The sequence below is a fragment of the Montipora capricornis genome, chromosome 10 (assembly GCF_036669925.1).
Source record: "Montipora capricornis isolate CH-2021 chromosome 10, ASM3666992v2, whole genome shotgun sequence".
Taxonomy (NCBI): Eukaryota; Metazoa; Cnidaria; class Anthozoa; order Scleractinia; family Acroporidae; genus Montipora; species Montipora capricornis.
Genome location: NC_090892.1, coordinates 37506546 through 37519045, shown reverse-complemented (window position 1 = coordinate 37519045; position 12500 = coordinate 37506546). Strand labels below are relative to the sequence as shown.

At 38.7% G+C, this 12500-nt stretch overlaps 1 protein-coding gene across 1 annotated transcript in view; it reads right to left on the bottom strand.

Annotated features, from left to right (window-relative positions):
* Positions 1–12500, bottom strand: part of LOC138021308 (uncharacterized) — a 188633-nt gene that overhangs the window by 147137 nt on the left and 28996 nt on the right. The window contains exons 5-6 of the mRNA XM_068868154.1: positions 4903–5064; positions 4287–4382 (exon numbers count right to left, since the gene is read on the bottom strand). Coding sequence (XP_068724255.1) covers positions 4287–4382; positions 4903–5064 — 258 coding nt within the window. The remainder of the gene's footprint in view (positions 1–4286; positions 4383–4902; positions 5065–12500) is intronic.

The following is a 12500-nucleotide window of genomic DNA, read 5'->3' as shown; positions in this document are numbered from 1 at the left end:
TTAAAAATAATTTTTGCATCCACATTAATAAGAGAAATAGGACTCCAATTTTCTATAAGTGTTTGATCTTTCTCTCTTTTTTTTTTTATCAGAGTGATGACACCTTGCCTTTAGGAGTCGGGCATTTCTTCATTTTCGAAAGATTCGTTTACACAGTTCATAAATGGCTCGCAAATAAGATCCCAGCAGGTTTCAGAACTCAATTGAGATTCCATCATTCCCTCGTGGTTTATTCTTTTGAAAGGTTTCCAAGAACATCCTACATTCTTCAGATGTGATTTGGCCTTTGCAGGACAGCTTTTGTTCCTCAGATAATTTAGGAATATTCAGGCTCCTTAAAAACTCCTCAGAGGCACTTGAGTTTGATAATTTGGATTTATATAAATTAGAGTAAAAAGACTTTTGTTCCGAAACTATGCAATATGGGTCCGCGGTTATTGAACCACTTACGGTATCACAGCTTTCTTATGTGTTTTTTCTCACGATTTCTCCTATCTAAATTTAGGAAGTATTTAGAGCTTCTTTCTCCAGTGGCCTGTTTTTCAAAAGTCCCGAAACTTTTCGAGCCTGTTTCGGGTTCCACAATTCCCTTTGTATCTCAAGAACGGACAGGGTTTAAGTCGTCAAACTTCACGGACATGTTTCTTTTAGTTAGCTTGAAAACATGTTAAAAGATCGGTTTTTCAAAACAAGCGGTTTGCAGTTTCAGAAATGGCTTTTCGGGCCCGAAACAGTTCCAATTTATCCATAACTTTCTTTAGTCTGGCCCTATTTGTATTTTAAGAGTCATTTTCGAACAATCTCGTTGCTTCTTCGTATTCTTGTTGGAGAGATTTTTCTTTCTCTTTTCGTTGTCTTCCTTTCTCTCTTGAGCAGTCGATGACATGTGTCCGTATATTATATTTAATCCAATCCCAGCAAGATGCTTATCCGAGAATTCCTTTCCCCCTCTGTGATTTGCATTTAGGAATATTAGCTCTCTTAAAGATTCCAAATATTGCTCATCATCTAAAATACAAACAATCATTTTCCACATCCCCGGGCCCTTAACCTCTTCAATTTTACCAAAATCACAAAGATTATGAGAGATCAGCCAAAAACCTAACCGGCATAATATGGTAGGTGGCGTTTGAGGATTTTTAATTCTCCTGATTTCCACTAATTCGAGTTCACTTTGCAGACATCCAATGCTATCTATTACTGCATTTCTCGGTGTCGTTAAACCACCTCATTTATCAAGCGCAGGATTCAAAGGGCATTTAAATTCTCCACCAAGAATAATATGCTCTTCAGAATCTAGATTTTCGGATTGAAGTATAACATGCAATTTCCTGTAAACTGGATGGAATCTTTATCTTTGTTTGAGGCATAAATATTGACAAGAACACATATTCTATCGTCTACTTGTACCTTGGAGCTAATATAACGCCCCACGGGATCTCAAATTCTAAAATGCATTGTGCAATGGAACTATTACTCATTGCGGTTCCACAAGAATTGGGGCTACCGTGGGACAAAAGCATGTTGCCACCCCATTTATTTTTCCATTGTACATGTTTCTGATTCTTTTTTGGAATGTGTTTCTTGAAGAAAAATAACATCTGCTTTCTTCTCGGACAACAAGTTAAGATCGTGCGCCTTTTTTTTAAAGTTACTTATGCCCTTACGTTCAAAGAAATTAATTTGAAACTTGCATACAAAAACAAAATACATCATAACGAGAGAGCATTTTTTTTCGTGGAAAATAAAATGCAGGATGAGTTAAGAACAAATGAAGTCAAATTTCTAATACGAATTCCTTTAATTTCCTTTTGGAGCTGCGTCAATATCTACAGAAATTATGTGTATGTATTGTATATACCAGTATTAAAAAAAAAAAAAGAACAACGCGGAGAGAGTGGATTACTCTACATAACTCTAAATTTCAAGTTTCTCATATCAGCACAAGAAAATGTAAAGATCGCTACAAAATATTTAAACGAAATAACAGTTTTCATTGCATCACACAAAAAAATAGAGTCGTGTCTCATTCCAGAATCAGCTTGCCGTCGATATAGAATACATCCGGTTTGCCTAGGTGAAAGTAAGCCGTCTTACCTGCTTCCTTTGCTGCTTTCAATCTCGGCATTTGCCGTCGCCTATAAAGCATCTTGGATTGACTCTGGGAGGTCCGAATAAATTTGGATGTCATCACCGTTAAAAGATCTGCCTCGTTTTACTATTTCTTGTTTATCACTTTACCAAAGAAATCGCGCAATGATTGGTCTTGGGCCTTTGGAACTTTTCTTGCCAAGGGGATATGTGTATTCTCTGGAATTCAATAGAATCGGGATGTCCATGCCATGAATGTTCGCAACACTGAAGCTATATCTTCAAGTTTCTTTTCCTCAGTTGAGACTTCGCTTATACCTTCAACTATTAAATTCTCTCTTCGAGACTAAGCCTCTACATACGCAATTTCTTTGCTAAAACGAGATATTTCGGCCTTCTCGTCTTCTCTTTCTGTGAATGGCTCGTCTTAACTCAACAACATCGAGTGCAAAATTTGCTGGTATAAAAAAAGACCCATGGCTCGAACGAGTAGTTTGTTTACTGTCAAAACTGAAATACACACATATACAGGTATTTGGTAAATAACCGAGCACGTGGAAAGGAAAAGGTAATACAAGTGCAGCAAAACGTACACCTTTCCGGGATGAAAATCTCACACTGCATGGTTCTCTTCTAAGGCATTTAGGCGCATGCCCGAAATTCCTGGCAATGTTGACAAGCCATGACAAAAACAAATTCACTTGGGTGCCATTACAGCGAGAGACTTCGCGTTATAAAGCAAAAAGTAAATTGGAATAGTCTAATTTTCTTCTGCTCCAACAAACTTTCCAAAGTCAGTTTTGAGCTTTACTTTACATGCAAAACCAACAAGAGGAGTTGGGATTCTCCGAGATGTTAGTGTTGTGTACACTTTCGAGTCAAGACCGGTAAAGGTATTCCTGTGAATGTTTACCCAAGCCGTGCTACAATTGGTTGGTAGTAGACACCAAGCCCATTTCGTCGCACATGATTGGAAATAGGGGTTTCGAAAATCTTGTGGGGTTGATTGCAGGCAGTTTCTCACTCCTTCACCTCGCCCCCTCTCCCTTCTCTTCAGTTCTCTTTTGAGCTCTGTGCAGAATTTAGCTCGGTCATTTAACCGATCACTCGAAAGTCAACCTTGGTAGAAAAGAAGCGTCTAAAATTTACCAATCCCCCTGCTAAACAGGCTAAAGTGTGTACAATTTAACATAGTCTCGCTTGTTTTTTTTTATTAAAGCGCCTACAAAAGGGGAAGCAAACGAAAAACAAAATAGTGAATGTCTCTGAAGTTAAATTGGCATCATATTAATTGCCATTGCGATAAACAAAGTAGTCGGCCGTTAAAAGGAAGGCTCATTAAGTTAAAAGTGTTCAGTTGAATAATTGCTCAACTTGTTTTAAGGTTCCCTGTAACTTTGTCTCTTTGGCTCTTTCGTGTGGCATAATTAAATTTTTGAGAAAATTTAAGGGTAATACTATTTGCACGTTTTTTAGTTGGCTCTTTGCTTGCAAAAGCTAGAAAAAAAGAAACATCGCAGTTAAGAAAAAGGCATGATGTGAAAACATTACAGCCTTAGTACTCTCTTAATTACACGGCGCAAAATTCAGTCGCTTCCACAGTATACAAAAACAAGCGCGTGCGCCTCATCGATCCACTAAGGCTGCCATGTCAATTTGTAAATAGAGTGCAATTTGGAATAAATAAGAAAGAAGACATTTTTCAAAAACGAACAAAATTGCACTAGCACGTAGGGTGGTTGCTATTTGAAGTCTTTGAAAAAATTAATAAGTGCTTATTTATTCCAAACTGCACGAGAAAAATCATGCGATTACTTATTAATAATATACATGAAAAAATTCGAGATAGTTAAACAGAAGCAACGCACGCGTATCACGCGATCATGCAAAAATTGCGACATAAATTGCATCATCCAGTGCTCACGTTTGCTTGGTTCTTAAAAAACCCCATTGTTTATAGGCCAATCAAAAGCGAGAATTCTGTGAGTAAATTGCACTGAATTAACTCTTTTTAGCACTGTGTTTACAAAAAAAAAACAACAGCTATCAGCCAATCAGAATGGAGTAATTTTATGCACATTATTCATCGAGATACACCACCGTAGATTATTGGATATCCCTTACTTTCCTCCTTCGTATTATTATGTTTAGCGTTCAGATACGATATAAAGTGAAATAGTTAAATTTTCACTCACACATATTCTGATCACAGACCGCTCCAGCCTCTGATATACCGACTATATTCCCAACTTGCATAAATTTTCTTGCTTTGCGCCTTGCAGCAACATTAACTTAGGAGCCAAAGAAAAGAACCCAGGTTACTTACTTAGATTATGCAGGATATCGATAAAGACAGGACGTGCAAAAGAAAGAAAACAAGAAAAAAATCATGTGGTGCTGTTTTTGAGATCTCGTCAGAGGTTGGAGATCTCAGTTTATTAAAACGTTGTTATCTCGTCAATATTTATGGGAATGAAAGTAACATAATTTTAATGCACCTGGAATACATGTTTGAATAAGAATAAGTATTGTTTGTATGAACGTTATTTTTTGTGTTGGGTTCTCAAAGCAAAAACAGATAGTCCTATTCTAGAGCTTTAAGCTACATCGCATTCTCATTTTTCTGAAATTTTCTTAAGCAATCAATTTTGCAATAAATTTAAACCTAACGGTTTTGGTGACGATATATTCATCTCAATGGGGTTGCTGATGTTATATTGCTTTTTGATTTGTTATCATCCATCAAAGTTGAAAATGTGATCTTTGACCGGGGATTAAGAACAGGTAAGGTGTATAATCAAAAACACTTACTTGTCTTTGTCTGGAATATCTCCACTTCACAAACCTCTAGTCCGCGTGACCCTATTCCCATCTCCACATAACTTGCCACATGTGTATTTTTACACCAGTGGTAAACTGCAGGAGTACGGTAATAGGCACTTGTTTCTTCAAAACAAATCCTCTCATTTTTACCTAAGATTCAACATTTTTAAAATGATTAGGAAAACGAAAAATGTCGTGACAAATCACGTCAGTTAGTTCATTTCCATGTTTTCGTTAGTTGTTAGCTCACTCAGCTATCAAACAAAGCCACGAAAAAAAAATTGTACGAAGAATCACATTTTTTTTTCCTGACTAAAGTGCATCTTAGGAGTTTAGTTAAATTAAGAGGTGGTGTGGCCCAGTAGTTAGGGCGCTTGCCTTGAGATCCGGAGACCCTAGGTTGATCTTGGTAGTCCCTGGTTCAACTTCCCAGCTGCACTTGTAAATAGCCAACTGGTTTGCCTCCGGCCAGTTCGGATTCTTTAAAGTTGTTAATGTTCTGTTCCGTCGTTTCGTTGTGTTTCATTGGCCTTGAAAAGCCCCTGTGGGAAGCGGTCACTTAAGTATGTATTGTATTATTAAATTAATATACGTTATGGTCATTGTAATTCCATCAGAATCTTGAAGTAACTAAAAAAGTAGGTAAATAAAACATAAAGAAGAAGAAGAAGAAGAAGAAGAAGAAGAAGAAGAAGAAGAAGAAGAAGAAGAAGAAGAAAACAGGAACATCACGAAAAAACTAAAAAAGTACAAGGAGAATATTAAGTAAAATAATAACAAAACATGAAAAAAAGTTGATAAAGAAAGTTAGCCCTGCAAATTTCTGTGCCACTGATGGGGACCAAAAGTGAGCTGCCTTTCAATTTGTCGTGACACTACCAAATTTATAACGCGAAGAGACGATTTGTTTAAATATGTCTACTGTGCTGCCAGTCATCAAACATGCAGTCATTTTTCTGACATTGTCAATCCATACAACGTTGAGAATAGCAAATTTAACCCCACTTGATGTCGCCTAATTTCGAATAAAACAAGAGGCTATGGGTTGCCTACACTTTGTTCAAAGGATTTTCAGCCGATTTCCTTTAAAGTTCACAGTATTTAAGTGTTATTATTATTATTTTTTTTGTTACAATACCTTGGTTGACACCCAGTCTCAATTCCGAAGTCCAAAGTCCACATTCCGTCGCCCAATGACAGGGTTAAGTGCAATCGTAGAATAGTTGTTTACATTTTTAAAAGTTGTCAATGACATTGATTCCAATCAAACCAGTAAACAGATACTTTACAATAATAATAATAATAATAGTTAACATTTCTAAAGCACTAAAATTATTAAAATATTCTAAAGCGATTTACAAAATATTATATAAAAATATCAAAACTATTAAAAGATTAAATTTTAAAAATATTAAAATGTTAAAACTATTTAAAATGTTAAAACAAATTGTAAGCCAGCTTGAACAGATGTGTCTTAAGCTTCGACTTAAAAATGACTACACTCTGGCTGTTTCGAATTTCACACGGCAGTTTGTTCCACAGAAATGGTCCCAAAGGTCTTAAAATTAGTTCTGGGGATCTTAAGGAGGCCCTGGTCGCAGGAACGTAGATGGTGAGCAGTAACGGAGTATGGCTGCAAATATTCTTGAATGTATTGTGGGCCTTGATTGTTAAGAGATAAGTTTCTATGATGGTATTTAGAAGTATATAATACTTTTTACTGAAAGTATAGCATTCGGGTCCGTTTTTGGACTTTGGAGGGGGTCACGATTTATCTAAGCACGAGTAAGATTTCTCTGCCTCATCGATACTCTTCAAAGAAACGTGCAGGAGGGCGCCCACAGGTAATTGATAACATTATAGACAGCATGGAAGATGAAGATGAACTTTATATAAGTGTCAATATCCTCTACTAGCTGGCCATGCACGGCCAAATAATAGGGGACACTAAATAACAATACTGTAAACTCTGACTAAAATTTACAAAAATACGCTTCCTAAAAATGTTGATAAAAAGTGATTAGTGCGAAAAGAGTAATAACAGAGAATCAAATTTTACAAAAATATGCATCCCAAAAACATTACTGAGAAGTATATTTCACATACAATAATGCTAAAACAATTTAAAAAGCCCTTCTAGCCTCAAAACTGTTCGTTGTGTGCAACATAAAAAGCAATTTTACAGCCTTCTCTAATTAAAAGTTCAAGATCTATACTTATTTTTTTTTTCTCAATGCCTAGAGATTTTGGTAGGTCTAGTAAAGGGGGCGAAGACTTCGAGGAAGATTATCGCGAGGATACTAATGTTGATCAATTTTGTAATGATGATGATGACAGTGTAATAGTCACTTCCGGTCACGCCTACGCGGTTGCATAGCTCAAACTCACATGATTCTGTCAAGGTAATTTTCAACTTTGTTCACTTTGCAATAAATGAATCAGTTTGAGTTGGTTTGACATGGTGTCAGAAGCCTCGTAGACTGAAGCGAACTACGTCGAAAATTCTCCGTTTGTTTTTCTTTATCGTGAATCAGGTTAACACAACAATGCCTACGAGATTCAAAACCCCAGAGATGAACTGGGACGCGGCAAACTGCCTGGGTGAACAGTCTGGAATACGGCAGGAAACCCAATGCTCCACTGAGAACATGCCTTGACCCCAAGGACCTAAATAAAGCAATTTGCAGAGAACACCACGTCAACCCTACCTCAGAAGAAATTTTACCAAAGCTGGCCGCTGCAAAAGTCTTTTCCATCGTGGTTGCCAAATGTAACCATTGGAATGTTAATCTCGATCTAGAATCAAGCTACCTAACCACATTCAACTCGCCATTTGGCCGTTACAGAGCAAATGCCCTTTGGTTTAAAGATGTCCCAGGATGTTTCCCAAGCCAAGATTGATCAGACCTCCGAGGGGTGTAACCGCACAATAGGCATCGCCGACGACATCGTAGTCTAGGGGATGTCAGAAGAAGAGCATGGTAAACACAAGCACGAGATGATGGACAGACGTAGATCCAGTGGACTGAAGCTTAACCTAGACAAATGCAAGATTAATCAGAAGAAATAAAGTTCAACGTTGTCATTTGTAGTGCGAACGGGATTCAGCCAAACCCCGAAAAAAATCGCAGCTTTGAAGAAGATGACATTCTCTACCAGCAAGCAAGAACTCAAAGCGTTCCTTTTATCACCCCTACTAGAACTTATCAAAGACAGGAGTGTCTTTCACTGGAGTCCAGCGCATCAAGAAGCATTTGACAGTCAAAAACGCCATCAGCGCAGAAATAGCAGTGGACCAGAAACCAATGACCTTTGCCAGTAAAGCGCTAACAGACACCGAATCATGAATTGCCAACGTAGAAAGAGAACTCCTTGCTGTGGTGTATGGGTGGAAGCGTTTCCACACCTACTTCTTTGACCGACGTTTTGTAGCAGAATCAGAACACAAGCCGCTAGAGTCTATACAGATGAAAAACCTAGCCTTAGTAACCTCAAGGCTACAAGACTGCTGCTCCGACTCCAACCATATAACATCACCATCAGTTACCGACCAGGCAAACAGTGCATGTGGCCGACCCCCTTTCAAGGCTCTCCTCTGTTGAGGCAATATCCCATACCAGATCTGAATATTCAAATACATGAAGTATGCTCACACTAGACTAATTTCGATATATTAAAATTCAGTCCGAGAAAAAAGGGCATCATATCGAGGCTAAAATGAATATAGTGATTTGCATCACTTTATTCCCCAGAGCCTTGAGATGGTATCTTTTGTTAAGGACTGAATTCTAATATGTCGAAAGTGGGAAACTCTCAAATGGGTACTTGCTGCAGAGCATACAAGAACCGATGCCTAAAGATCCCGAACAGGCTGCTCTCAATGAGGTTGTCTTTAATAGTTGGCCTGATACTATCAAAAAATTGCCTCCAGTTTTGCGACCTTACTAGAATTATCGAGAGGAACTCTCAATTGAAGATAGTTTAATTATGCGGCGTCACCGGATTATAATCATAAGAGTGTTGCATGGAGTCATCTTAGCCAAGCCTCATGTCAGTCATCAAGGGACAGCAAAGACCAAGTTAAGAGCACGCACATCAGTATTAAGGAAAAACGTCAACAAGGATATTGAACAAATGACCAAATCTTGCAAGGTGTACCAAGAACTCCCGCCCCACCAACCAAGAGAGCCGCCATTTCAACTGAACGGAAATTCCACCTACACTGTGGCACACTATAGGAAGTGATTTATTTTACCTTGCCAACGATGAATACCTTCTGATTGCCGATTACTATTACAAGTACACGTTTGTCAGGAAAATTCCATGGGGTCAGAGCAGCAGCAAATGTGTTGTTGACATAACAAAGCAGATTTTCAGTGAACAAGGCATTCCAAAAATCGTGAGATCAGATAATGGACCTCAATTTCAGGGTCACTATCATCGCTTTTAAGCAGAATATGGATTTAAACAAGTAACAAGTTCACCAACTATCCAAAAAGCAATGGATCCATTGAGAGCCAGGTCAAGATTGTTAAGAAAGTCTTAAAGAAGGCACAGAGATCCAAATCGGACCCAAACATGGCTCTTGTTTGCCTAAGGTCGACAACCTAGTATCCCATGCAGAGCTGCTCTTAGGGCGACAGATACAGGACAACCTACCTTGAAGAGTCCAAAATTATTTCACCAGTGATGAAATCATTCATAGGCTCCACGAAAAGCAAGCATCTCAGAAATTCTACTATGTTCAGCATACACATGTTCTTCCAAGCCTCATCCAAGGTGACCAAGTAACCGTCCAAAACTCAAGGACGCTAGATTGCAACTAACTTGTAACTTGATGTTATGTATAGTAATTATTTTATTGTAATTGCTCACTTCTTTCTTTCTTTGTTTCTATCTCTCTTTTCTTCTATTTCTCTTGTTTTGTGTAACTTTTTAAGCTACTGATAATGACGTCTGATTTAAAAGCGCAACTCCCCTCGATTAGCTCTCCTAACTGCGGGTTGCGCAGGATTATTATTGTAATTTGTATCTTAAATTAATAAAATGTTGAAATGATAAATGATGAGTGGAGGTCGGCTGTGGTTACCAATAAGGCCGAGAGAACCCTGTGATCCTAAAATGTGTCTACAGAAAATGATATTAAGCTATGGCGGAACAGATCACAAATAAGACGGACACCTCAGAGGCCATTCAAACATGCCAGTTTTGACATGAGAAACAATCAGTTACATCAATTCACGCCCAACAGAGAGAATATGATACCAAGAATATACCTTGCCAGACCAACCATGGAGGCAGCCCACTCTTTGAATCTGAGCAAGCACCCAGTTTAACCCCTGGTACCACCCAACCAACAAACCTAAACCAGGAACCAGAAGGCCTAGCAACGCGTGCCCTTAGCACTGGACACCATGATGTGACACGAGGTGGGAGAGTGGTCAAACCACCTTTCAAAATGGACATGTAACTTGAACTGAATTGAGGCTTTCAGCCTCATACGAATATGTCACAGGAACACTTTATAATTTGATTAATTTGCTACCTCGTTCCACTTATTGTGAGCAGTTTTTTTTTCAACTCAGTAGTACAATGTTATTGCTATTTAATGTCCAGCCAGTGTCACTTTTTAGAGAAAGAGGGATGTAATGGTCACTTCCGGTCACGTGTAAGCGGTTGCATAGTTTGCTACGTAAGTTCTAATTCACATGATTATGTCAACATAATTTTCTTTGCAATAAATAAGCCAGTTTGAGTTCACATCGTTGGTTTGACAGCAGTGACTTTAAGATTTATTATTAAATGCTTCATACAGCACATTGATGCTCAAGATCTATATTTCCCTTTCATAACTCCGGTTGGGATTTAAGTAGCAAGGACCGGGATTTCTAAAAATTTGGACTGGGAAATGGACTGCCAACAACCCCTCCCCTCCCCTCCCACTCCCCATTCCCCCTTCATGACCATCTAAATACTGTGCAAGGATATTGATCTTTCATTCCGTGTTTGCTCAACGTGTCAATCTTAAAAAAAGGCCTCTGCATATGAGCCAGAAGGCCCATCAGGCCGGAGCTTATCCCGGTTTCCATGGCATGAGCGAAGAGTTAAGACGTGTTTTAGCAAGGTCCTCGTAGTTGTGCAATTATTCTCCATATTTTGTCTCTATCGCTTCTAGTCTTCTAATTTACAATCCTTCAAAGAAACAGCTTAAATGGCTTGGCACGAATGAAGATCCACTCGACCTTTTATCATCAAAAATAGGAATTGATAGCAGCGACTTCCAACCTCAAGATAAGGGAACTTGTTTGGTGCTTCAACCTGGACACATCACCTGCAACTTTTATACCAAAGAAAAAACTCTCCAGATTCAAGGTTAAGAGAACGCAGAGAAGTTGAAATTAAATTTGATTGATCTGGCTAAAGAGAAATTTCCCGACAAACTACCCGACGAGATCCCTTTGCCGGAAAGCGAGAAGCAAAGTAGTCATCAAACTTGAACACGCTGTCTCACACCCTGATGCAGACATTAATAACGAACTTTGCCATCAACGAGAGTTGAACGAAAAAAATTTCAACTAATTTGGATCTGGAAAGAGAAGAAAAACAACACCTTCTTCAAGTGAACAAAGACTACGCTAACAAACTTCTATTGGCCAAAGAAGAACAAAAGAGTCTCATTACCTCCATTCATCTACTAACAAAGGAATTGGAAACTCATAGGGATTCAGGCCAGCAAAAGGTGCTAACTGCAGTTTCAACTGATGCAAGTGCGCAAGCAAAATCTACATACTCTTTGTCAGAAACCACCACAACATCAGCAACAACGGATAGACAACGCGAGGCCGGAACTGATCATCGCGAGCAAAGTTCACATCAGACTGCCTCGCCAGCCTGGAGTCCCCAGGATCCAAATGACCCAGTGAGGAATGCAAGTCCATCAAACAGCGACTACAATAGACCTATAGTTATAATTGGAGATTCTATCAAGAAGAACATAGATCCAAGAAGGCTTTCAAAGAAACCGGTCCGTAAATTTACATACCGGGGAAAACAGCAGATCAGATATCCGAAGAGGTTATGTATATTAATGTCAATGGTGATGCAGCTCATGTAATTGTTCACGCGGGTACAAATTACCTTAGAACAGATTCCGCTCAAAGATTTGCGGAAAAGATTGTAGATCTCGGAAAGGCATTGAAGTTAAAATTTCCATATTCAAGAATAGCGCTCTCTGCACTAACTCAAAGAGAAGATTTAGATTTAAGTGCAAAATTGCATGATGCTAATGAAAATTTGAAATCTTTGTCGGAAAGTAACAACTTCACCCTCATTGACAACTCAATAATCGAAAATTCCTGCCTCAGTAGCAGCAAAGTTCACCTAAACTCTAAGGACAGCTCACTGCTTGCCGCTAAGTCAGTATTAATTTTTGTTAGGTCAGGTGCTAGCAGTGGGCCATCCAGCCAAGCACTACAGGGTTTTCGCAGGCCCAATGTTTACAACCAACTGAGCAAAGTCCTGCTGGAGCTGGCAAACGCACCACGACGCAGAAGCAGGGATCGTCGTTACTAACGACAGGTCAGTGT